Below are 14,359 nucleotides of genomic sequence, written 5' to 3' on the forward strand. Positions count from 1 at the left end.
GCTGGACAACTTGAATATCACTGGGCCTACGATAGGCGTGCCCATCACGGAATACGAGTGCGAACCATGGAGTGTATGCTCGGAGGAATGTGGGCCCAACGGGGTGAGAACTCGAGAGTGCACTTTTGGGGGAGCTGGAAACTACAACGATTCTGAATCATGCAACATTTATTGTTTGAACGGTGGTGTGGTAGATGTTAGCATCTGTGACTGCTCAGCTGCATACGCAGGCACGTGTTGTGGACTGGTCGCTGATGCAGGTACGACCAGACATTATGTAGAAATTATGTTTGGCTTTTTTCGTCAAAGGTTCTTCGCATCACACTATCATGATTTATATTTCAGTCAGTTTGACAGTGATTGCCATGACATATACTGATAAAGGTTAATGACAAGACCAGATGGCGAGCTGGTCGAAATCAACCAAAAACATCTTATGACTCTGCAGTTTTTAAGATACAATACAGTAGCTGTAATCCTAAACCAATTTTGTTTGCGATTTTAACTAAGGTGGTATCTTTGTGGAATGTTAGTGCGAGACTATTACCCCATCAATATTAGTTAGTGTTGACAATATATAGAAGTGTTTTTTCTAGACAGCTTGACGAGTAATTAATTGATTATGATGTGTAAAACTTTCATGTGATTGGTTGTTTGTTTGAAGGCAAGGCCTTGGAGTCTCTTATACTGATTGTAATTGGTTAAGGAGTGACAAGAAATAAAGAGTGATTTAATGCTGTCTCGGGTGAAAACCAGGGACTTGGCAGAGAATAGTTTAGGGAACATGAACGAAGCTTGTGTGTGTTTTTGTCAGCCTAGCGTGGAAACGACTGAATCCCGGTTACCTAAGTGAAAGGTTTTTAATCATCAAAAATACCTATCACAACACACCTCCTCCGAATGGTGCTTACTTAAGTAAGACAATCGATTAAATTTATTGATGCAAATTCGTGGGCAGTCGTAGCTCGGCCGAAAGTGGTACATATGAAAAAAAAGATACTCAAATTACTGTTAAAAGGACAAACATGCATTTTCCGAACGCTCTGGCCATTTTTCAAAAGACCGTACACAAATAAAATATAATCTAACCGGAATCTCCATGCAGTTTACTATAAATAACATTTTACAAAAACAGTAATCGTCTATTATGTAAGTGTTAGAACCACTTTATTAGTGTCGGTAAACAGAAAATTGCACCGGGTTAATGATTATGCGAGTAAGTTTATTTATAAAAAAAAGACACCTGGGCTTGTTTATAGTGTACTTCGTTTTAGTGTAGCAATGTACATATACAAGGAAAATAGGATAATCAAGCCGACTCAAGTATATCACACTTCTGGCATCATCAAAACCCTGGACGTTCTTATCCTGAGAAACACGTAAACGGTGTTACAATTTCAAATCAAATAGACGGAAACTCCGGGAGCTTTTCAAGTTTGAATCCCCTGTTCCAAACTAAAAAATCATATAATATTCATTTAAAACTGTCTTGTGTCTCTTAATGTTTTGATACTTTCAAATCGCTTTTTTGAATCGCCCCTTATGTAAACATGTAAACGCCCTCGTTTTGTTTCAGAATATATGTTTTTGGAAATTTCAATTAAGGATATATGCTATTGTATGTTCGTGTCGTTTTTGTCTACAGAAGATCTGTTACCTGTTCATAGACGAATGCGCCAAGTTGCCATTCGCCACATAGTGATGACGCTGTTTCAGATATACGTTTCTATGCTCGGAACTATGTTAATTACTATTAAACTATGTTTATTTTTGTGTTCATAAGTAACGATGAACCCACACATGTGTTGCTAATGTTGATGGGGGTGATTGTGTTTCTGCTAAATGAAAACTCACTCCCAGATACGCACGCTATGACGAATACTGAACCGTCATGGAAACTGGGTAATACAAGGTATTGAGATTTCATCTTATTTTTTCATAGACATATCTATCGCCATGGTCGTGAGCGGAACAGATATTAATTTCGAGTGTGAGCTGACATCTGGTACTGGCAATCAGGTTGAATACCGTTGGTACGCCAATGAAAATATGATTCTCTCAGGTCCGGAGTCGACGTTGGCACAGTCGTCTTGGATTGGATACATGGGATCGTCGGTGAGATATTCTTGAATACTATTCATACTATACCAGTTATATGTATATGTAAAACAATGTATTCATTGATTCATCATTGATTTATTGAATCATTCACTTGTTTTCTCGTTTCCTTCCTTCCTTCCTTCCTTCCTTCCTTCCTTCCTTCCTTCCCTCCTTCCTTCCTTCCTTCCTTCCTCCTTCCTTCCTTCCTTCCTTCCTTCCTTCCTTCCTTCCTTCCTTCCTTCCTTCCTTCCTCTTCCTTCCTTCCTTCTTTCCTTCCTTCCTTCCTTCCTTCCTTCCTTCCTTCCTTCCTTCCTTCCTTCCTCCCTTCCTTCCTTCCTTCCTTCCTTCCTTCCTTCCTTCCTTCCTCTTCCTTCCTTCCTTCTTTCCTTCCTTCCGTCCTTCCTTCCTCCCTCCCTTCCTTCCTTCCTTCCTTCCTTCCTTCCTTCCTTCCTTCCTCTTCCTTCCTTCCTTCTTTCCTTCCTTCCGTCCTTCCTTACTTCAGTCAATTGACGACTTAACATTGTGTCGTGTATTTACACCCTTACTCACCACTGTAACATTTATTTCCCAACATGTTTAAATAAATACGTATTATGAATTCCTATTACAATAAAAATATCGCACTGCTATGTTTCTGGGGAATCATATTTTTTATATATTTATTGTTGGTAGATTCGTTGTGAAGCTGATGTTGATGGAGATACTAAGATAAGTAGCAACTATTTTGCTGGAGTAAAGGTGAGTGACGTCATATCAATCTTGAAATATAACATATGCGGGATTTAGATTCACGTGAAATATGTTGTTCGAGTACGCCAGTTACGCCACATTCTCGTTCAACGTTCGTGTAGGATGCGTTTTTGTCAGCCCACTCTTGTTTATCCGATTATTTACAAAGCGGCTGTACATTTTCAGCAGTCGAACGTGCAAACACTCGAGAAAATGCCGAATAACACAATAACACTGACACAAAACTCCGAAAGTGATATATTTATGGACCAAGTCACGATACATTGTGTGTGCTGATGGTTCGACGATAGGTGAAATAGAGGGAGCGAGAAATTCAGCCATTCGGATGTCTCTTTGTGTACATGCAAACATGTACACAAAGAGACATCCGAATAAAAAAAAAAAATAACCTCATCAGTAGGGTAAAACTAACCTGTCTCACGACGGTTTGCATTACTGTGTATGTGTGTATGTGTGAAAAGTAAAGGTGTGTAGGGCTATATATAAATATTCTATTGCATTTTTTTCTTGCTTGCTGTTTTATGAAGATGCGTTTACTGTAGCCCCTCTATTGGATGATAATTTACTGTATAAAATATGACTTAAAAATAAGCATCGGGCTCTTAACATGAACGTGTTCTAACCTATTGTAAGCGCAAATACAAGTACACGGTATATAGTTCCCGGGGTCAACTAGGTGATTAGAAATTGTTTTTAATAATTGCAAACAAATCAAATATTGTTCAAATATCCATGATTTAAACATTTATCGAATTTGATTCACAGACAACTGATATCGCATTTGGTGAGTCAATCGAGCTGTCGGAAGGCGGAGGTGGCACTGTCATCCAGCTGGAATCAACGGTGCCGTTACTGTGTACCGATGGAAGCAGTGAGTGTCAAGTCGTCATTCCAATTGTGGTAACTGATAGATTCGGTGTGTACGGGGAGTATGTCGATGCCGTGGTCTTAGAGCAATGTGGAGCGGTGGTCACTCAGGCCAACAGCGTTGACGGCAGCTCCTTTACTATTACAGTAAAAGCCAGGCGTGATTTCTTCAGGGACGGTGACGGCTCCGTTTACCTTGGCTTCCTGCCAATCGATACGTCAGTGAACCCCCTGTGGGATGGCTACCACGTGAAGCAGTTGATAGAGGTAGTTTTCGTAAAACACTAATCAATAATATATGTTCATCGATAATCACTATATTATATATATTATTATGATTAAACAAACGCATATCTACCGTTAAAGAACATCCACATATATTGAACGAGTCTATTGCACATAATCACGGGAATTTCCTGGACTTAAATATCAGTTGAATTATCTGATTATGGCTAGATCACAATATTTACTTTTGTCGGATTTTTTTTTCGCAGCTAAAAACGGTCGATAGAGATTATTCGTATAGAAAATGCAGTGGAACCGGTGATCCTCACTACTATACCTGTGACGGACAGTATGTATATAGATATTTATTTCAGTTCAGCATTTGAATTTACCTGTTTTTTTGTATTTGTCTTTGGATCCTGATAGCAAATTATTTAAAAATAATATGGTGAAAATGAGATTTGTTCACAAGTGATAGAAGTTGACCTTCACTTTCAGATATATTTTTCCTGAGATAAGCTAAGAATAGTGTGACGTAATCGTACATTGAGTGAACATGAAATCCTTCATAGTTTAATATGTTAACGTTTAACGTGTCTGACACTCTTATATTGCACACACTCCCCAAAATATTGCGAGGTTGTTTCACTTCACTATCTAATTGGTCACCAGAAACAAACTACTATTCGCATTATGCATGAATTTTACTTTAAAATGACTACCAGAGTGAGACTTAACGCTATGGGAAAATTATAAATCTACATAAATAATTATCAAGAAATTATAATCATTTTCTATTTTCCGTAATTATGTGAAATTAGGCTTATATAGAAACACGCCTCAGACTCGCACAAGGCAATATCATGTGCGTATATGTTTTAAATTATTTCTGTTCTGGAAACTACTCAACAGCAATCACTATACGAAACTAAATACTGAAATTCGCATCTAAACAGGAATCCGATTAAACTTAAGTAAGCACAAAGTATTTTGGCGATCAATGGAAATTTTACATTACACGAGAGTAAAATTTTCAAATATTAAACTCATGTGTATTCTGCTTCGCCCCCAGACGGTATGATATATACATGCCCGGTGAATACATATTCTATAAACACGAAACTCAGCCATATGAGGTAGGAAACATTCGTTACAACTACGTACACTCTCAATCGTCTTTCTGGGCATCAACTTCATCTCAGATTATATATGAATAACGCCCAGTGCATACTGAGGATAAAACAAAGCATACTCATATTGTGTATATAACAGTTGTTTTTATATATTCATACAAACTAGGTTCAGACTCGTCTTGCACCGTGTGGTTCCGTAGCCTGTAACTGTGGCGTTGCCGTGAGAGTGAATGATGACGTCATTGTCGTGGATCGCTGTAAGGTTAAGAAAGAGTTAATAGTGTATTACTGGAGAGGACAACAGTACAGCTACTACAGAGACATTTCCACTCTAACAATAGAGATTTTTGTGAATGGTGAGATGACACCTGGCTTCCGATTGATTCGTGAAAATAGTGGAAACACGTACAAGGTAAAACAAACAAATAAATCCCATTTTCTCGAATTCGTTATTGTGGTGCAAACAGAGTACACAAAATTACGAATTTCAAAACAGAGCTGAATCCGACCATCTCCCCATCATTCCTCTTTGTCACAGATCCATCTTCCAACTGGTGCCTCGATTGAAATACAGGGTACATATATAGGTTTCGGGGTATATTTTGCGCCCGCTCCCGATGACTACGGCATAATAAGTGGTGGATTCTGTGGTAGCTGCGACAGCGACAAATCAAACGATCTTCTCAAAGGACCATTTGGTTCATCGACCACGTCATACGCTACACCAACAAATTCTTTTTGGGATGGACTACACGAGTTGTCTGAATCATGGAGGTAGGCTATAGATCCTGTTTGCGAGGATTATTGATAATTGTCGTCATGGTTTTCATTGATAAATACTCGGTTTTGTTTTTTCAACTAAAAAAGTAGAATATAAACGGAGTATTACAATAATCAGGTCGACGCACGCAAACAGTGTCATATGGATAACGTAACTTTGCATGGTTTCTTCATAATATATACAAATAAAATACATTTAATGCGTTCGCAACGTGGTTTCTGATCACGATGACGTGAATAATCATTTTTAGTGAAGATGCTGACACAACTATATTCTCTGAACCTCGTGCATGTCGCCTACTCATTTTACTTTATTAAATATATATGAGGCTTATTTTGTTAGCATCTTTAAATATGTTTGATGATCACTCATATTGTGAAAAGTTTAATCTGATTGATTCATGCAAGCGACGAACAAATGGAGATTACTATTATACACAAGTTTAATACGTACTGTTGCGAAACTACGTTGATGCCATGTAACCATTGAACAGCTTTCACAAGCTAAAAACTTAAACAACAGTGGTCGTAATTTGAGACCGTGCAACTCCCATGTGTAATTGCATTATTGCTGTTTTTGGAGCCGTCATTATATGTACGATTTGGGGGTTGCATTGGTAACATAATTACGGTCATTGGGGTCATTTAACAAAACAAATCGTAGCCGACTCACATCCATTAAAATTCATACTGGACATGGGCGGATCACATTTACGCGCGCGGAAAGTTTGGAAGAATTTCAGATGACTTTAAAAATATATGCGGCTTTAATATCACACATATGTCCAATTCAGAATAAAGGAACAAACTTAAGCAATTGCAATGTGCTGAATATTCTAACTGAAAACATCCATCAATGAAGTTAACTTAAACATCTCTAATTGACGCTTATGGGCATTTGTCATTACACTCATGTTGTTTCAGAATTGTCATTAAACCGTGCTGATGTTTTAACTGCGTTGAATTGATTGACGATTGTTGAAAATATTTCTTTATGTAGAACTCCAGATGGATATAATTTGTTCTATGGCGAAATAGAAGACATAGCTGCTGATGTTGGCACTGATCCCACTGAGGAACCGGAGCCGGAAGAGATCCTCACATACTGTACGTGTAGTCCCAGCACAAATGCTATTACTCTTGATAATATGGACAGTGTCACGGTGCAAGAGGAATGTAGCGCTGAAAAAGACCGTGCTAGATCTCATCTGCCAACCGAGAACTCAGATCCCACTGATTGTACTGACCGCTGGTGCGACGTCACTGAGGATTACATTCAGACCGCAGAAGCAAGGCGCAGGCGCAGACGACGCTCTACTGGAAATAGCGATTTGAGTTTTGAATATGACCCTGACTTTGTTCCATCGGTACGTATACTCCTTCAAAAAATATGTTGCGTACCGCAGAGTTAAGTCCACATGGGACCATCATTTCTAATCAGTGACTGGAATACACTTTATACACAAATATTATGTATGTAAATATATGCACATATCTTTGTGCGTGTACTTCTTTCGATTATAGCTTTAGTGGTGGAATAATTGACCATTCCGTATTGTGTATTCTTGCACCATAACTGTAACTACTTTTAATGGCAATAATTTTGTATGCCATCGCGGAGTTTGTATCAGTTATCTATTGTGTTATTCCCTGGTGGTCCCATAGTGTATACGCAACCCGTCAGCGATTGGATGACACTTATATTTGTACCAACGATGCAATTACTCACGCGAGATGTTTTTATGCTCAGGTTCCCTCGTGGCCGACCCCGTCTGGTATAACGGAATCCGATGCAGATACGTATTGTAATGATATTATCATCAACTCTGCCGCTGGTGTGGCGTGTGCAGGTGAACTAGAATCTGACGAGAAAACTACAATGATTGACTTCTGTAAAACAGATATATTGGTGAGTGGTATCAGGTAATTAGTATAACCCACAGAGACATAGAAACAAATGTGGCGTTTGCGGCTTGAGCGAATCATAAAATGACATGTCATTGTATGGAATTGTATTTTAATTTATTGCCATTATTTATTGTTTGACATTCTATTTAATTTAATCAATCTTGTTTTAAGGTTATGGACTCGTTGAAAGCTGGTGATAACTCGGCAGAGCTTATGAAAGAACAGTGTGAAGAAAGTGTGTCGAAAGATCCCACCAACTGGGTGACTGTGAACGGCGCTCTCGTGCCACCCGCATCAGTAGTAGGTGTGCTATGTCCATCTGATTGCAGCGGGAATGGAACGTGTGTAGACGGGGTATGTGAATGTTACGCTAACCGCGGAGGCACTGATTGTAGTATTAACCTTCTTGAGGCCCCGGAAGTATTCATAGCACATGATGGCGGGTTATGCGATGCCAGTGAAGACGAGTGTTTATCAGTTGATATCCTAGGCAACAGCTTCGTGGCCTCAGACGCCCTTACTTGTCACTACACAAAGATTAAGGTACGAGTTTTGAAAATATTCCAAATATGGTATTCAGCGTCATATATACGCATGCGTCCCAGCAATACTAATCCATTACAACATGTGCGTTGTTCACCCGAGTTACGCATTGTATCCTTACTAGTTTCATTGCTCGCTTTTATATTTGGACTCACCTATTATAATACTACTTCCATTCAGATTGGAACAGATGGTTTTGAAGTAACTGACGAAGTGACTACATTGCCTGGGATATTTGTCTCTTTCGAGCTCGTCCGCTGTCCATCTGAACCAACCTGGTCGCGCCGTCGTCGACGTGCAGCCGAGGATGGCCCAGACGAACCCGAAGGATCGTTAGTATCGGTTAGCAATGATGGCGTGCTGACCAGTTATGAGCTGGTTGTTATTATACACAACTCCAGGTGTGATGAGTGCAATGGTACACAAGGTTACTGTGTACGACGTGTAAGTAACAAAATTGAGATCTCTGTTTGAGAGCGTTAATGATTTATACTGTTACAAAACGATCATCCAACATTTTCTTTTAGTTGCAAACCACGTAAAACTCAAAATGTAATATTTAGAATCAAATTGTTTAATTACCTGTCTAGTATTTTCTTTTATTTTTCTAAATATACCAGTTTTCTGTTCTTCACACATATAATGCTTAGAAAACCAAGCACGTAGACATTGTGGATGTTTCAGTGTGTTTGACTTTATATTGCAGGATGATATCTGTATTTCCGATGGAGAATGTTATGACGACGGACACATAGAGTGCATGCGTGAGTCAAATTTATAACTTTACTGTGGCTTAGTTTTGACCAATGTATACTCGGGGGCGGAGCTACGTCACAACACGTTCCACGTTGCTAAGACGCGCACCACTGTACAATGTATTTCTATGGGCTCTGCGTAAGCTGGTGTAGAACGCCGGTCGATGAGCCGGTGAAAATAGCTAAATTCGACACAACAGCACAAAATAAACCAAATTTATATATGTTGGACATGCAGGAATGCACTGTTCAGGGGAGTTTCAACAAGCACCTCAAAGTACCGATTTCTGAAAGTTTTCGGCCTTTGCTATCACCGTGATGGTTGCCAGGCGGTGAAAATACCGGTTGACCGTCCCCGGGAATAGGCATTTCTGCGAGTATTACTATTACAATGACTGACTGCACAGGTACGAGGTACTTTAACCACCGGTTAGTGCAAGACTATTGATAAATACTTCGCGAAGAGGTCAAAGTAACAATATTGACAACATATAAATTTATGGGGTTCCCCCGGGTGTACGGCCAAGAAAATAGATTTATTGTTGAGTATTTGTTTATTACTACTATTAAGTATAAGGTTTACTTAGTAGTAGTTTGGTAAGGCTTACTCAAACTAAGTTATCACTCTAATTGAACGACGTTTTAGATAGACAATTTCTGTAGAGCATAGAAAATACGATTTTTATCAGTTTACAACCGATAAAGTTTTCCTTTTACGTAATTTTTTTTTTTGGGGGGGGGGGCATTTATTTCCTGTACTTGTTAGTGGAAAAGAACTTATCACCGACTTGTCATGGTAATTATGTTAGGTATTTAACACAAAGAAACATGGGTATTTTATTTGAGTCGCCCAACGACCAAGTCTCACTGTATCATACAGCGGGGGGGGGGGAGTCGAAATCCTTTGCCAATAACATACTTAATTCATGTTCCTAGTGTTGTTTTACACTGCCCAACTCTGGGCGATTAATCCAAAACTGCACAAAGTTTAGCAAATCGCATAAAGGCTAAATTTTTTGTTACAAGATTCAATTTATTTGGTTGAATTTCACACATTACTATTGTAAACTTGTTTGTTTCCAGGCAACACTTACATCATAATTGGTGTGGTTGTTGGCAGCCTTGTCATATTGGCAATAATTGTCGTTGTTGTTGCCGTCGTGTGTACAAAGTAAGTAATCTAGTTTACATATGTTGTGTGTTTATGACAGACTGTCACGATTACAATTTAAATTATTGATATAATGCGTGAAACGAGAGAACAATTCCGTCTTGTTTTCTCGTATATTTAATATTGTTATAATTTCAATCGCTATTCTAGGAAGAAGAAACGATCTAAAGTGAACGCCTCGGACGAATGGAACCTACATTGACAAGTCACCGGAACAGACACATTTGCACATAGTTAATCGATCAATACAAGTAATAGCGTAAGCGAAAATATTGTACATTTCGAAGACAGCCATTATTAGTATTTCGTTCCGTATAGACACTATTATTGTAACGTATCGATATGATATGTAAAAATCAGACGTTTTCAACTTCATATGCAATTATATCATATATTTTTATATTCACCGACTATTATCTATAATATTGGGTAACATTCAATTCTTTTGTATATTTAAATGTAATTATAATTCAAAACTTAATACTGTTATTTTGTTTACACTTAACATGCACTAACTCTATATGACATAATGAACACGAATATCATCTACAATATGATGGTATAACTTGTTTATTGCAATACCATTTGCATATATACTGTATAATTTTAATATTAAACGGAGAGACTCGCATAATAGCCAGAGATCAACACATGCAATCACACAATATTTTTTAATCGGATTGTAACAAATACGTCTCCACACGATGCGTCTCAAAAATATTTACATTGTTTTTCAACTTTATAATCACTATGATATGTATTGTAATATTTTGTTAATAAAACACAATATTCCGCTTTTTTGCATTAGTTTTTCTTTGAGCAAGTTAACGATGTTTTGCGTATTACCATTATATTTAGCTTAGTAAGTAATATTTCAGCCGGATTGGAAATTGAATATATTTTATTTTCATATGATCGCAGATTTGGGATTACAGTGGCTATGTACAATACCGTTATATGTTCGGATTTGCACTCTCAACAAAGAAACGTAAATAATACTTTACTGATTTATTTCTCATTGAGCCGCCAACAGTTTCTGATTAAAAAGAATGTATATCCAATCCTAGCATTAATGGTATGTGGCGATGAGTATATAATAAAGTAGACATACAATTATCAAACGTAGATCTTTTAATAACATAAATCGTAAAAGGAAATCTACAAGTTCAAGAAACCAACTGTAACTGTTTCGACTCAGGAGCAAAAAGCTGTTCGGCAGACTCATTAGAAATATAGTAGATGGGTGTAAGATCTGTGTCTTTCAGCAACCAGTCTGTCGCCATATTTTGAAAATAAAACAGTAGCACAAGGAACGATTACACTGCCAGATGACAGATTGGAGGGCATTACAAAAGGAAGATGCTGAAGTTGGTCTAATAGAAAGAAAGTACTCAACCATATGGACTAGCCAATGGAACAATTCAAAGAAACTTAATTGATATGCTAGGGACTTCGCACAAAGCTCAGAAATCAGAGTAGAGGAATTATACAGCACCCTGGTATATGCACATAATTGCACGCATAGTTATAGCACCGGGTTTGTCCCTATTATCTAATGTATGTATACCATCCATGACTACCTATTGATATTTACTCAATAAGAAAGAAGCAAGCAATGGCAGATAGGTGAATGAATTGCGAGAAAGACTAAAAAGGCTTATGTAAGTCTCCTTGTCGTCAGGTCATTTCTAGTGGGATCACGTATTAATTTCATAAAGGCATTAATGAAGCCTGGGAGGCAAGCATCTTAGGTGATGAACCTCTTGGTGGAAACGATTTGGACACACAATAAAAACGAGTCTGTGGGACTACTGTCTGTCCTTCAAAGCATTTCCACAGCTGGTAAACTCGAAGGAAATTGGTGTATATCCGTTGGAAATAAAATTGCTGCTCAGGATGACCTTGTTTCGTTTATTGGAGTACGTGACCATTTAAAACTGTGATCATCGCGGAACGTGTTTTACTTATTTCCATCGCGAGATGGCGCTGACCTGTTCAATCTTGTTTCGCAGGAATTGGTCCCACCCAAGCGATGTATAGTACGTGAATTCACTGCCGTGTATCACTTTTTAAGGAACGTTAATGATATATAGTTCTTTAAAATCGGACGTTTGAAATATGTTAATTATTCGCGGAGTTGAATGTTACTGTTTAACTCGTATGTTATGAACAGGGCAATCTGAGCCGAACTTAACACGTTCTTTAGTTTGAACGACAGTATACATATATGAAGATCGCCCTCATCGATAAACGTTATGTGTGCTCATGTTTAAAATCTGTTCTTTCATTGTATACGACGCATGACTACATTGGCTTTTTACCAGATTATTATTATATGTTTTTGGTAAATGTTAGCATGGATCGTCGCCATGGCAGCGGTAACTTGCTTTGATCAATCGAATCCGTTAACCCTTCATGGTAATCGTGGCCTAGAAATGGCAAAAACTAAGAAGGCGGTCCGGTCCTATTTATTGTTCAGTCTAGCGATTGCGTCAGTGAATTACTCAGGTCAGATCGGCATATTGCATTTTACTGATGCTGTCTAAATCTCTAAAAAGCTTATTTTGAGATTCCGTACACATATCGCCAGGTGTGTATAACTCAAAAAGAGCGAAGTAGCGGCATCACTTCCATTGAGCTGTTTCAAAGTTTGAACAGAGTCGTAACTGACTTGCTGCTACATGCGCCAGTGTCTCCATGACAACCTAGCGGTGTCACAGTAATCCACACGTAACCCAAATAGGACTATGTGTTTTTGAAATGCCAAGTGATACTTTAACTTTAACTGGATAGCAATCAGAGTTATTAACACTTTCAATTGTAGCGAATTCTGTCCTTAAAAGTTGCAAGATGTTATCAAATATAGATACGATCAAGAAGTGCATTGTTGTTGATATTTTCCCACGTGTACTTTTACCTCCTTGTATTATTTTGTGAAAATTCGATCAGAAATATGATGATACTTATTTTACTGGTATTCCCTTATACATTCGAATCGGACTGAATGGTTACACATCCCTGTTCTTACAAATTACTGAAAATTCACACGCATTAATTAAAAGTGTCTGTTAATTGAAACATTACAGTTCAATTGTATTCAATGAATATACCAAGTTTGTTCAATAACTTCCAATGAATGAGATCAGATCGGATTGTCAGAAATGTTTGAATCATGAACCGGACGGTGAAATGAATGCATCTGATTTCTTGTGACATAATGTGTATGACAAGTTTGAATACGAGCGAGAGGTAAAGCTTTGTAACAGCATTTGTTGAAACAAAATGGCTGCCAGTAGGTCAATTTGAATCAAGTTAAATAAAACACACAGAAAGAAATGAGGTGAAACATAGATACATTAAGTTCAATGTATATAACAATCCATATACAACAAATGATCCAGAGTTATGGGGAACCAGAATTAGAAATTAGTGAAGTTCATTGAAGTAGACATTCATGTTCTGGATATTGTGCCAACATTGTAGAGGAAGATCTGAAAATGAAAGTATAAAACTGTATGCTGATTTTCACATGACCTCTGGCTACTGATCATGTGGTATGTGGCGAGTTGTCAATGTTGATAGTTGTGATTGGAGTTGCGAATGAATAGATGATGATGTCATACTTAGGTAGTAAAGTTCAAAGGACAATCTCACTCAGTGAAAGTGTAGATATGGAAAATACACTATACAGATAACCATAACAAACTTTGTACACAACATGCTAATAACTTAATAACTCATGAATATTATTTTAATGTGCAATTATTATTAGAAAGCATTCATTATGAAACACCGGAAACACGTATATTCGGTCTTGACCCACACTCTGTCTATTGTGGTTATTTGAAGACTATACACGCTTTCTATCATACTAAACTGGTCACCAAATTTAACAAGTGTCTGTGCTTTTTACACTGCGCGCCGGCGTGAGCGTTGACAAGCCTAAATAGGTTTCGACTGTATGCAGCACCACCAGTGACAGCATCCGGCTTCATGCGTCCATTTCCTGAAAAGCAGAAAAGCTTGATTTTGCTAGATTTTCAAAAGTGACATTTCCACCATGTAAATATGTAGTGTGAACGTGTTTGGTCAACGCACGTCAGAGATAAGGACCAATAACACCATTT

General features: G+C 37.9%; 1 protein-coding gene across 3 annotated transcripts in view; it reads left to right on the forward strand.

Moving 5' to 3' along the window:
- The window catches only part of LOC100378251 (von Willebrand factor D and EGF domain-containing protein-like), a 32,060-nt gene extending 21,030 nt beyond the window's left edge, over positions 1-11,030 (forward strand). For all 3 annotated transcript variants that reach the window (XM_085493228.1, XM_085493227.1, XM_085493226.1), the window contains exons 2-15: positions 1,943-2,115; positions 2,773-2,838; positions 3,616-3,984; positions 4,212-4,291; positions 5,015-5,078; positions 5,242-5,487; positions 5,614-5,849; positions 6,856-7,222; positions 7,606-7,764; positions 7,935-8,306; positions 8,487-8,750; positions 9,013-9,070; positions 10,145-10,232; positions 10,383-11,030. In XM_085493228.1, coding sequence (XP_085349354.1) covers positions 1,943-2,115; positions 2,773-2,838; positions 3,616-3,984; positions 4,212-4,291; positions 5,015-5,078; positions 5,242-5,487; positions 5,614-5,849; positions 6,856-7,222; positions 7,606-7,764; positions 7,935-8,306; positions 8,487-8,750; positions 9,013-9,070; positions 10,145-10,232; positions 10,383-10,434 — 2,594 coding nt within the window. In that variant the 3' untranslated portion in view covers positions 10,435-11,030. The remainder of the gene's footprint in view (positions 1-1,942; positions 2,116-2,772; positions 2,839-3,615; positions 3,985-4,211; positions 4,292-5,014; positions 5,079-5,241; positions 5,488-5,613; positions 5,850-6,855; positions 7,223-7,605; positions 7,765-7,934; positions 8,307-8,486; positions 8,751-9,012; positions 9,071-10,144; positions 10,233-10,382) is intronic.
- The last annotated feature ends 3,329 nt before the right edge of the window (positions 11,031-14,359 follow it).

The sequence above is a fragment of the Saccoglossus kowalevskii genome, chromosome 18 (assembly GCF_978046115.1).
Source record: "Saccoglossus kowalevskii chromosome 18, keSacKowa6.1, whole genome shotgun sequence".
NCBI classification, from domain to species: domain Eukaryota; kingdom Metazoa; phylum Hemichordata; class Enteropneusta; family Harrimaniidae; genus Saccoglossus; species Saccoglossus kowalevskii.